Raw genomic sequence first — 13,455 nt, 5'->3', positions numbered from 1 at the left:
TTCCTTCGTTTTCAACTGAACCCTAATCAGGAATTCGTGCATGTTAGAATCCAACTCCAACCTGTGACGATTTTTTTTTTCTAATTTCCAACCTGTGACGATTACATCCACATACGTGAGGCGATCATATAAAGTCGGTCCCCAATTGAGAAGCACATCGCTGAATTACTGATTCGATTTTTCTATCTCCCTCCCTCCCATTTCAAAACCCTAATCAACCAAAATTATAACCCTAACTGGACAATCACCGTGAATTCTTGGGTGGTAAGGCATGGCCGGAGCTCCCAGAGACCAGGCGCTCGCGCTCCTCGCCGCCGCCAACAACCACGGCGACTTGGCGGTTAAGATGTCTTCTTTGAAGCAGGCGAGAGACATTCTATTGTCCGTAGAGCCGTCCTTGGCAGCCGAGCTTTTCCCTTACTTGGTCGAGCTCCAGTCCTCTCCCGAAAGCCTCGTCCGCAAACTGCTCGTGGAGTGAGTTCCAAAACTCTATATTCTATCGCTTTTCCCTTCGTTCTCTCTCTGGTTTTATCTTATTTGATGTGATTGATAGGGTGGTTGAAGAGGTTGGGTTGAAAGCAATGGAGCTTTCTTCGGTGCTTTTGTCTGTGTTAGTGGCACTTGTAAGAGATGGCGACTCCATTGTTGCGAAGCAATGTATTGTTAGTGGCACGAATTTCTTTTGCCGTGTTATGGAGGAGTTGGCATTGCAGGTAAAGCACACGCATTTCCCAGTTGGATTCCCTTTTCTTTCTCCTACTTATCCCAATTCAACTACTCATGCTCATTCTGGAAAATTGTAGTTTCTCCGGCGTGGTAAAGTTGAGAGGTGGCTTGAAGAGCTTTGGACGTGGATGGTTAAGTTCAAAGACGCGGTCTTTGCCATTGCATTGGAGGTGTGTAGATCATGTTGACTCGTCCCTTTAGCTTCTACAATAAATGCAAATAAGTTTGTAAAGCTTATCTTTTATGTTTTTCCCTAGTTACAGCATAAACTTATCATGGTATATCTTACATTGATGATGCAATACTTAGCAATAAGAAAGTTAATATCTCCATTATAAATTGCATAAATTCAATAAAGGGTTAGACAAACAACATCTTCTGAATGGTTAAACGGTTGTGTAAAAAGCTCAGCAAAGTGAACACTTTTGTAGCTTCTTCAAGAGATTGGCATATTTTAGGTGTTTTCTTTGCTGTTAAGGTTATTCAGTTTAATTTATGATTGGGGACAACTGATGCAATATTTGTTGTGTAGTGGCAGATCATGACATGAACTGTGGTGCTCTATTAAGGAAATTTGTTGGTTGTTTTTTAAGTAAAAGAGCTTCATGTACTTTAAGTGGCAGTGCTTATATTCATTAAGCGGTGCACTAAATTGGTCTGGTGGTTGTTGAGGCTGTGGCCTGGACAAGATGTGCAGGGTAGGTGCGTGTGCTGGGTGGGGTTGCTAAATAGATGGGGGTCCACGTGTCTCTTCTTTAGCTTTATCTTCTTTTGCTACACATTTTTTTTGATCACGTCTTCTTTTGCTACACATTACAGTTAATAATTGTTACTAGAAGTGTTACTGCATTCATATTATAAAGTTTTCGTGTTCCTGTTGGATTTCAAAAATGCATTTTATGTGATCATTACAAATTTGTTGCTATATTTGCTTAATGTCTCTTATCAGAAAGGTGATATTTGACTGTTTAGGTCGTGGCCGAAGTTTAATGGTTTCAGTTGAAATTTTTGGCGCAAAATTTACTTGCGATTCCACTTCCACTTGCATTTCCATTTTCTTTCTGCATCATTTATGATACTGTCGGTGAGATCAATGCATTTTGTTTTTCCATAAGAACTAAGTGTTGTGTTCTAAATTACTTATCAAAAAAAAAAAAAGTGTTGTGTTCTAAATAAATTATATTTTGTAGCTGTTAAATATTTGCAACATTTATCTAACCTGAAAATAGTATTAACTTGATGTTGTAGCCTGGCTCTGTCGGGACAAAGTTGCTGGCTTTGAAATTTTTGGAAACGTATGTTTTACTTTTTACGTCTGACACTGATGAGTTGGAAAAGCCTGTCACAGAAGGTAATGCATATTGACTTTCAAGGTTTTAATTGTTTTACTGAGAATGATGTGGTTTAGGTTTCATATGGTTGCGTTTTACTTTATCTTCTGAATCCTTGGCCAGTTTTCTTTCAGGAATTTGAGTTTTGACTTATTCAGCCATTATTTTGTTTGGCTATTGATTTGGTTCTTTACAACAGCAAATAGGCGGGCTTTTAATATGTCGTGGCTGGTTGGTGGTCACCCTGTTCTGGACCCAGTTATGCTTATGTCAGAAGCAAACAGAACTCTTGCCAATCTACTAAATTTGTTGCCTTTGACCAATGGCCTCCCTGGTTCATTGACAATAACTGTTATTAACTGGTGAGATTTCATGATGGTACTCAAAATGTTATCTCACTTTTATTTTTGCATTTTTGTGTAATCTTCCATTTTCTCATGACACTCCTACAGGCCCAAACATTTCCTTTGAATACATCTGGTTCTTTTTTGTTTCGTTTTGTTTTGTTATGTTTTATATATATTTTTTATTTGTCATGGTGTGTGGTGTGAATCTTGTTAAAGAAAAAAGATGTTGGCAACTAAGCAGGTTGTGATATGGGTAGATTCCATTCAAATGAACCATGGTCATATAAATGGTTTCTCATATATTGTCTAATGGATTTCGTACATGTTAAATCTAACTGTGCCCAGAGAATCTGTTGTATTGTGGCATTTGTTTAACTAATGAGTCAGTATAGGATATATGTCAGAACAAATATGATATTTAAAGTCGTCTGACTGCTTTAATAAACTATTAAATACAATCTTTCCAACTATCAACAACTTAGGAATAGGTTCCTTTATTGTTTTGGGGGAAGGTAACCATCAGTTATCTTGAGTGTGGTTTCTAGCATTTGGAACTCTGTTGCGATTGTTTTCTTTTGGATTAAGTTGAATGAGCTTCTGTTTATATGGTCAGTTATCCTCGCTGTAGGTGCTAGCTTGTGGAACTCTTAGGTTTCATGTTGATTGTTTCTTTTCAATGAACCTGAATGGCTCCTGTTTGGTTATTGGAGGGCTTTTGATGTGGATCTTTCCTTGAAAGATGCAAGGGGTGTTGTTTGAATGGTGTGGTTTTCTAGTCCATGGGAGAAGCTCTTGTCGGTAGCAATTGATATAGCATTCTATGTAGTCTTATAAATTCTGGAAAGTTGAGAGACATAACAACGATGACCAACCATCAATTTGCACCACAAAAGTTTTCATACATAGTATGTAACTTTCAATAGAGAAGAGAGGAATGAGTAGAAAGCCATAAAAAACACAAGGGAATCACAGAACCATGAAGCATTTTTAATAGCTCTCTCCCTCTCTCTCTCTCTCTCACACGCACACACATGCACACACACACACACACAGAGAAACACACACTCCCACACTCACATGTGCACATGCACATGGGCCTAGAAATTCCAAATGGCTCTTCTGCATATGTAATGCCAAACTCGTAAAATCATTTAAAAGATTTTAATGAGATACTAATATGCTGATTCCATTCTGGACATTGAGTGTTTGATGCATAAGTAAATATTTGTGTCTATTGATATATCTGTGCCAGTGTTATGAATATACAGCATGAAAGTATATATTGGTATGCCTAAAGGCAGGTTCATGGGGACATGGATATGCATATATTGATTTATCATTATTAAATTTCAATGCTTCACACATGCACACAGTATTTGTTCCAATATATGCCAAATATGGATATAAGATGGAAGTGTTGCCTCATGAAGCAATATATGTGTAATTGCTTATCATGATGATGTTTCTTAGATTGAACTTGATATAATTGGATATCCCCTTATTTTTCTTTTCTTTCAATGGACTCAGAAGCTTATTTGCAGCCCCATTGCGTGTTTTATTCCCCTTTATTTATTTCAAGTCCATGATGTATAATACCTTGGTAGTTAATTTTCCTTCTTCCTCCCAAGCAGAAAGGTAGCTTGTCTCTAGCAGTTCTAGTACTCTGTGCAGCATAAATATTTTATTTCATTTTTACATGATGTCATCATGTCTTTACAATTACTTATACCATTAAATATCTTCAGAGAGTGAAGACCTTAAACTTTAACATATAGGTGGTAGACTTCATTTTGCCGCATTTTTACTATCTTGAAAATTATGGAGGGATAACTGAAGCTTGGAAACAGGTTGTAGGGCAAGTTCAACTGCTTGTTTGTGATATTATTGCAGCATGCAGCATGCAGCATGCTGACCAGCTCTCTTATGAGGAGTTAAATGGCATTGGATACTGCTGCATTGGTGGTTCAGATTATGGGAGTTACAGGGCTAGACAATGTTAGACTGCACATTGTTTGGGTACAGTGGAGCATCATTGGCAGTGATAGGAATGGATAACTCATGGATAAAAATGGTCTTCTCGTGTGCTGAGGGAATATGGTGGTCAAGCGACGCAGTTTATGCTTTGTAAACTGTTAGAAAGACCATTTACTTTAACATTGTTTGAGTTTTAATGCTGTATTTGCATACAGCTGACAATGTGTGAGCTATTTGAAAATGTATTGATTATCTTATTACATTTGATGCACACTTAATACCTCTAATAATCAAAATTTCTTTTTATTTGGGGATGACCCCAATTTTAGCTCTTTTTCTTTGTTATGTTTCCCAATTTTCTATCTCACCTTTTATTTTGATCACAATACTTGATTAATTATATGGTTTACAAATAACACATGCATTTTTTAAAACAATAAGCAGTAATGACACTACACCTGTTTGGCCAATGAGCTAGGCTCAAATAGCACTTTTCCTATTAAGAATGAGGTGAAGCGTGAGGTTTTTTTTTCTAAGACACATTGGTGTGTTTGTAACTTGCTAATAATAAAAAAAAAAAGAAAATGACACTTAACCTGTTTGGTTATTAGGTCAAAATAAAATGAGTTGTCATCTCCTATTTCATTTATTTGCCAGATAGGTGATACAATCCTGGTTCCTTGGAATTAGATTGCATCGTGTATGCCGTCAACTTGGCCTTGATGGAATCTTCTCATCATCTCTGAAACAATTTTAAATAGCAGCCTTTTAAGTCCATATAACAAGCAGTTGATATCTGCAGAATGAAAGACACTGAAGTAACAATAAGACTTATTCATCCAATGGTTTTGATCCAGATTCATTTCCATAAGGATTATGCATTTGAGCAAATTTAGAGGCAAGCGATTCCAGAATTATTTGTAGAAGTTGTTCATTCACTTGGATTGGCTCTCATTAGTTCTTTCACATAGTCAAATGCCTGATGTGTGAAGGCTCAATATTGGTATCTGTATGAAATCATAACTTAGGTTGGAATTTCTTCTTTGACAAAAGTAGTTACATAACTGTTCTGTTTTCTTTTACATCAAAATTTATTATCATGATTATCACTGTCATAGCCGTTTCTCAATGATATCTTCTCGTTAACCAAGCCTTATTCTCAATATTGTTTTTTAAGAAAAATTCATTTTGATCCACAGCCTATGCTTGTTGTTTGAATGGAAGCCACTGATATTTAATCATAAAAAGAGAGATAAGAAACTGAAAATAGCAAGAAAAAATGTGATGCACAGGATTCGTGATTGGAATCATGTTTTGAATCATGCACTAAGTTTTATAAGATGAGATGGAATTTAGTGTGTTTTGTTTGATGATCTGCAGCTATTGACCCTTTCTTTTATAAGTTTCTATAGATGGATCATGGATGTTTTGCATGGATCATGTGCATGTGCTTGATTTGCAGCTTTAAATAATGGTATAGATTGTTATCACTAAAAAAAAAAAAAATTTCGGAAATGATTGAGGACTGTGAGAACAGTTTAAACATTTAAAATATCAAGTTCTTATAAATTTTGAACAAATATGAATTGTTTAATTATGGATATCAATGTCTTTTTTGAGGATGTTTGAAATGGTAAAAATGTGATTGAAATTTTGGAACTTTAACACTGCCCACATATACCTGCTGAAAAGTGCCGGTAAAGCTATGGCAAGTTTGAAGGTACAACCCTTCACTTCCAAACTACATTTTAGAAGTATTTGTAAAGCCATGATGAGTTTGAAAGTGAATGGTTGTACTTTTGTGGTGATGCTTTGTCTTGGTTGGAGTTAATATGGTCTTCAGTTGTTCTATGTGCATAGAATGGATATTTGAATTCTCAATTGCTAAAGAGATCATAAGATTGCTAGAAGGCCTGGTTGGTTTGGTTATGTACCAGTGAGAAATAATTTCATCGTGGTTGGATTGAAAATATACTTGTAGATTACCTTTTAGCTGGACTTCTTTCACTTAGATGTCTTTTGCGAATCAGGTCTTGCTTGGTGCTTCTAAGCTTTCTCATTTTTATTAAATTTGGTTGGCTAATTTCTCTGTTTATTTGTTTATCATGCCAAGCAATAGTTGTGTGTGTGTGTGTTTTTTTTTTATTCACAGTTTGTATTTTTGTTGTTGCTGTCGTTGTGTCATGGTCATTAGCTATTATCGTCATCTAAAGTTTCTTTATAATACTTATTAAGTTACACTTTGAGAGGTTAAAAAGTTTTTGTCATGTTGTGGGGCTTTCATGTGAAGGTTTTGAGGATCAGTTGTTGGCTTTGTTCGCTGCGATTGAAGCTAGTTGAAACCAAAATGGCGTGGGTAGTGTTTTGGATTTGAGTTTGAAGTCAGGTAATAGAGGTAACCGTGAATTTACGAGATTGGTGTGTTCAGAAAATTATGATATTAAGGGAGGTCACTCAAATAGAGTGAAAGGGAAGGGGATGGGTTTATTCCCAAGATTGTCTCATGGGCCTGAATGAAAAGGAGAAAGGTTGAGGATTAGAGGTCTTTTCAAAGATTGGAAGGCAAATATCGTTTGTTTATAAGAGACGAAAATGGAGTTTATTTATAGGGAGGTGATTCATAGTTTGTGGCGATGTCAACATGTGGACTGCTCATATTTGGGTTCGAGAGGGGCCTCAAGAGGTATTTTGTTAATGTGGAATAGGCGGGTGGTAGAGAAGGTTGAAGTGTGTGTGAGAAGTTTTGTGGTAGTGTGTTCTTTTAAAAGTATTATTGGGAATTTTGGATGGGCATTTGCAGGTGTATGGTCCTAATGATGACGTGAAAGAAAATGTCTTTGGATTGAGTTGGTGGGAGGTATGGTAGTGTATTAAAGGTGATTTTAATGTAGTCCGGTATCGTTGTGAAAGATCAGGCGATCCCAACCGATGTTGGATTTTTTGGATTTCATTTTTTGTTCAGGGCTCTTGGACATTCCACTGGTAAGGGGAAATTTTACTTGCTCTAATAATCGTGATTTTTGGGCATGGTCTAGAGTTGATAGGTTCTTTCTATCTCTGGATTGGGAAGAACATTTTTTGAATGTATTTCAAAGACGTTTTCCTAGACTTCTGTTGGATCACTTTCCTTTGATGTTGGATGATGGTGTGAGCAGGGGTAGTAGGTATTTTAAGTTTAAGACTATGTGGCTGAAGTCAGAAGGTTTTGTGGAGCAGGTGAAATCATGGTGGGTGTCCTATCATTTTCAGGGTTAGCGGAAGAAGAAGATGGTGGATGGTATTCGTGAGTTGGATATGATTGAAAAAGGAAGATCTTTAATTGAAGATGAAAGGTTAAAGCAGGATGATATTTCTAGAGAGTTGGAGAGCATGATCCTTCTTGAAGAAGTAAGTTGGATGTAGAAGTCAAGGGCACTTTGGTTGAGAGAGGGCGATAAAAGTACCAAATTCTTCCATCAAGTGGCAAACATGCGTAGAAACAACTTGGTGGACTCCTTAGCTGTTTACGGGACTATGTCTTTTGATTCTTTAGAAATAAAGGGAAATTTTCTTGCATTTCTACAAAAAATTGTATTTTGAACAGTATAATTGGTGACCAAAATTGGACGGACTATCATTCATATCTATTGATGCAGAGGAGAGAACTTGGTTGGAAAGAGACTTTGAGGAGAGTGAAGTGTTGGGAGTGGTACGAGAGTTCAATGGTGATAAGGCCCGGGGACCTGACAGATTTTCTATGGCTTTCTTCCAGAAGTGTTGGGAGATATTGACATAAGACATCATGGAGGTTTTTAAGGAGTTTCATTGCCAAGGGAAGTTTGAGAAGAGCTTTAATCTACTTTTGTGTCCCTCATCCCTAAGAAAGCTGGGGCGGAGATTAAGGATTTCTATTCTATTAGTTTAGTGGGTAGTGTGTACAAAATGTTTTCTAAAGTCTTGGCGAACTGTTTGAAAATCAGTGCTGGGGAAGATTGTTTTAAATTCACATAATGCATTTATTAGAGGTGGACAAATTCTAGATTTTGTTATGGTGGCTAATGAATGTTTGGATAGTCAGATCAAATTTGGGGAACCCGGAGTGTTGTGTAAATTGGTTTTGGAGAAGTCATATGATTATGTTAATTGGGAGTTTCTATTATATTTGTTGAAGAGATGTGGCTTTGGGGAGAGATGGCGAGATTGGATAGCACATTGTATTTTTACGGTGCGGTGTTCCATTCTCATTAATGGTTCTCCTTTTGGGTTTTTAGCATCTTACGTGGATTAAGACATGGGGATCCATTGTCTCCATTATTGTTTGTGGTTGTTATGGAGGTATTGAGTAGTATGATGTCTACTACAGTAGACATGAGACTCTTATTGAGATTTTTGGTGGGGTTGAGGAATAATGAAGAGTTTATAGTGTCGTATTTATTGTTTGTAGATGATACTTTGATCTTTTGTGAGGTTATTGGTGATCATCTTCGTCGTTTGCAGTCTCTTCTTATGTTTTGAAGCGGATTCAGGGCTGAATATTAATTTGTCTAAATCAAAGATAATTCCTATAGGCGATGGGGTGATGGAAGATCATTTTGGCATGATTTATGGTGCAGGGAACAACCTTTGAAGATTTCTTATCCAGATTTATTTAGTATTATTTACTAGGCTCGTGCATGATTGGGAGGTAGAAGTGGTCTCTTATTTCTGTGAGGGGTTGTATTCTCATGTAAGGCTAGGAAATGAGGACAAAATTTGCTGGATTCCTTGTAAAAGGAAAAAGTTTGATGTGAAGTCTTGCTACGATGTGTTATCATACATGTAAGTTCTTCTTTTCCTTGGAAGAGTATTTAAAAAGTTAAGGCTCCATCGAGAGTAGCATTCTTTGTGGACGGCGGTTTTAGGAAAAATCTTGACTTTTGTTAACTTGAGGAAGAGGAATGTCATTGTGGTAGATTAGTACTGTATGTGCAAGAAAAGTGGGGAGTCTATTGATTACCTTCATCTTCATTGTGCAATTACAAGAGTATTATAGAATTCACTTTTCTAGTTGTTTGGGTTATGTTTAGAAGGGAAATGGAAAATCGAAATGCTCTGGAAGTTTAGAGGTTGGGTCCTTTGTGTCTAATGTAGTGTATTTAGAGAGATCATAATGCAAGGAGTGTTGAAGAGAGGCTTGAATGTTAGAGTTGAGAAATATGTTGCTCCAATTACTCTACACATGGATAGCAGCGTTCAATAGTTTGCCCATTGCCAGTTCTTATGAGTTCTTGGAATTTTTGTTCCTGGTTCCTCTATAATAAGGGATTTCTCTTCTATACTTATTTTTATAATAGGGTTGTGCCTCTTTGTGCTTTTATTGAGATTGAATTACTTATAAAAAAATATATAACAGTGAATGGGCATTGGCAATGGAGTCTTGCTGGGAGATAGTCTTGTTTGGAAATGGAAGCATATTTGGTTAATACTTTATTCTTTAACTGAAAATGAGGGCATTCTGTTTGGAATATGGGTGCAGTGCACCTGTTCATTGTCTATTCTCCATATTTGTTTTGTTTTGTTTTTTTTTTTTTGTTGCTTTCAGATAAAATTAAGATAAAAATCTAAGTTGATTAAAGATGTATTCTTGTCAATTTGTGGTACTCATATTGTTCTTTCTTGCTAGTAATAATACATGGCCTCATAATATTCTATGTAGCAGTAGTGTCAGTTTTGCCCACTAGATGAGCTACATCTGCTGACACATCTTGACATCATCCAGAAAACACATTTTCTCTAACTCATTTTTAATTTATAAACAATAGGCCTATTTCCATTTGCAGATAAACATTCTGTTGATTAGCCTAGATTAGCAATAGTCGATTCATCTTTAATTTCCATTTCTACTCACATGGTTGTAGAAGATGGGCCAATTTATAGGAAGGTCATACTCATCTCAGTAGTTTGAGTGAGCCTTGTAGTGATTTTAATGAAGATAGTGTTGAAGTTGTTATGGTTAAAGGATCATAGACTCAGAAGTGATCAATCCTTCTGATGACAATGTGGAAAGATTTTATAGAGCACTCTATGCTAAAGTATAGTCTGTGGTGCTTCATCAAGGATCCCTAATTTTGATGAAATGGAACGTAACAACAGTTTTGTGCAGTTACAAGAAGTTGAAGAGCCAGGAAGTATTGGAGACTGCTGGTGTTGTGAACTTGCGGTGAGCCCTAGAATAGGGGAGATATTCTTCAGGAATGTGTCAGCTAAACAGTGGATTCAAAGTTGAGTTGGTCTTGTTCATGGATGCAACACTGGTAACTTGCAATGAATTAGATGCATAACTATGTCCTTGCCATAGTTATGATGCAACGCCAGTTCCCTTAGCTGTGGCATAGTTTCATGTCAATATTATAAATGAATTCGCTGCACTGGTTACCATATTTTATTTTGTTCTCATTTGGTGCACTACATGGATATGGGGTTACTTTACTCATCGGTCAATGCCGTCTTTTCTATGTCAGCAACTTAACTAATCTTGCTTGTTGTGACTTTATGAAGGCTTACTCAAACATTATGTTGCTTAGTTTAGATTAGCAATGGTCATTTCTATTTTCCATATTTGTGGGGGAAAAATGTGTTGTAGGCTAGACTAACCTTGCACCAAAAGCGTGCTTTGTAACTGAATCATTGTAGCATTAAGGGCTGGGCCTTCCCAAGTAGCCATATTTTGATGAGGGAACAGTTGTAGATTGCTCATTCAGTTCTCACATGTAGGAACAAATTGAAATTTGTACTCTCAGCTCTTTGAGATTCAGTTACTTAACTTTACTAATAAAAAAAAAAGATTCAGTTAGTTTTGAAGATATTACTTGGAGTGGTTTGTTGGTTCTTGTTGGGCGACAAATGTGTGATTGGTGGCATGGCTCTATGAGGACACAATCATGTCTTCTAAATAACTCTCAAGAAATACAAATTTACATAATATCTTGGTTGATGCCATTGGAATAGTTAGCAATTTATGGTTATGAATACATTCAGCATGTGGCTGGAGACTACTTAGGGTATAATTTTAGTGTATGATTAGCTCCTCAATCATGTATTCCATTACTCCCCTTTGTGGTAAAGTAGCCACACAAGATACTTTTTGACCTATAGGGTCATAAACACATATTACATTTTCCCTTGTTGATTGAGAATCATCTATGTAACCACTGCTATTTTCCCGGTTTCTTTGTGCCCAATATTGAGGAAATTCTTCCCAACCACGTCCTATAGAGATCATGGTGGCTTGTACATGAATTAATGACTTGTGTAGAATACCTAATGCACTAAGCAGCGATTTGACCTTTTAAGGTAGACTGTGTTCGGTGCAGGAATCGGAATGGATCTTTTGAAGCTCTAATAGATGCCTTATTTGGAGAACTGGATCTATTAGTTTAAAACTTTGGAAATTGGCTGTATTATGGAAATTCTTTCCCTTTTGAATTATTGATATTGAATATGGAGTCATGTTGAAAAGTTGGTGGTGTTGGGGATGAGAATTCAAAGTTACCGGTGGAGGTGGTGGTGGCCATGTGTGTCAATGATAGTGTCAAGTCGAAGGTGATGGTGGTGGTGGTGGGAGTCACTATGAGAATGATGATGGCGATGATAAGCTCATCTTTTTAAGTTGAAACTGCGAATATTATTTTATTCGATATACTTATGGCCATTTCAAGCTCTATGTGAAGTAATCATCTCGTTTCTTTCATTTTTTCCCCTTGTTCTGTAAATATTGGTGAAATAATCTGTTATACTCAATCAATACCTAATGGCTCTTAATTTTTTTCCTGAAAATTTAAGAACTAATTAAGTGATCCGTAGTTGCTGTGTATTACTTCAGTCTCTCAATGGTTTCTTATTCTATTTATAGAGATGCTTGCCTATGGTTTTATAACGCATTGGAACTTTAAATGAGTATCTTGTATGCTTTTTGACATAACTTAATTTGTCTGTAAGAGACCTTCACCAAGGTGGAGGAAGAGATTAAATAAAATTGCTAAATTCTTATTGTACCTAATGAAGAGTTGCCTTCTAGATGAGAAATAAGCCTTCTGTGGCATGTAACTTAAAGAACTTTTGATCACAAATCAAATTACAGCTACCCTACATGTGTTATCATAAATTGTGCTTAATCTTTGGTTGGTAAGTGTGGCCTTGTTGAACAAAGCTTTGATTGGTGAATTGTTGTGGAGATTTCCTGTGTAGTTGCATTGTTCTTTGTGATGAAAAGTATGGCTTTTAGGATAGTGGTTGAGATGGCAATGTGGTAAAGGAACTCACCAATGTCTGTGGAGATCCATATTATACAATACCATGATTTCCTTCCTTATGATTGGAAATGAACCTAAAGATTGGTTGTTGAGGGTTGTGTGGTGGGGTTGTCACTCTTTTAGTTCGCCTTTGTTCATGAAGGGCTGTACAACTTTTTAACTCAAGTATTCTTTTCCAATGAAATAAGTTTTTTACTTTGGTTTGCATGGAATTATGTGATTTCGTTTGTACCCTGCTTGAGTATTGTGACTTTCTTGACGACCATTTTTTTTTTTTTTTCTTTTATTATCTGCAGTTTGCATTTGTTTTGGTTTTGGGGTCTTACAAACAATTGTGTTGACCCAATTTTGTATGTGTATTTCAAGTATGATTTTAGTATAATGCATTTTACTCGTGCAAGGTGATGCATGAAGCTCATGTCATAACACTTGAGCCTTTGGGTTTTTATAAAATTTAAGATATTGAAGAAGAGAACAAAATAAACAAAATATAACCACTTTTTAGACATTTTAGGTGTATACTAGGTTGACTGGACAGAAAAAGTCATTACTAATAAGGCAAAACAAGAGAAAAGCATAATTTTTTTTTGATAAGTAAAAGGAATAATAATTTTGATGGCTAGAAAGCATAATCAAACCATAAAATAAGTGTTTGGCCTCTTTTGCTTTTTTTTCCCCCCCGCAAGTTACAATAAAGAAAAGTTAGAAAGTAGTTTGAGTGTACTACTCCTGATTCGAGGTGTAAAAAGCAAGAAGGTGCACCATTGGTGCTTGTTTTGTTTCATGATTTCTAGTTCATTATCTAGC

At 36.3% G+C, this 13,455-nt stretch overlaps 1 protein-coding gene across 1 annotated transcript in view; it reads left to right on the top strand.

The window, feature by feature from the left end:
- The window catches only part of LOC132183605 (symplekin), a 32,603-nt gene continuing 19,148 nt past the window's right edge, over positions 1-13,455 (top strand). Inside the window, exons 1-5 of the mRNA XM_059596959.2 lie at positions 1-474; positions 554-713; positions 804-896; positions 1,975-2,077; positions 2,257-2,419. Of these exons, the coding sequence (XP_059452942.2) occupies positions 272-474; positions 554-713; positions 804-896; positions 1,975-2,077; positions 2,257-2,419 (722 nt within the window). The 5' untranslated portion in view covers positions 1-271. The remainder of the gene's footprint in view (positions 475-553; positions 714-803; positions 897-1,974; positions 2,078-2,256; positions 2,420-13,455) is intronic.

The sequence above is a fragment of the Corylus avellana genome, chromosome 7 (genome assembly GCF_965113065.1).
Source record: "Corylus avellana chromosome 7, dhCorAvel1.hap1.2, whole genome shotgun sequence".
In the NCBI taxonomy this organism is placed as follows: Eukaryota; Viridiplantae; Streptophyta; class Magnoliopsida; order Fagales; family Betulaceae; genus Corylus; species Corylus avellana.
This window is presented reverse-complemented; position numbering and strand designations above follow the sequence as displayed.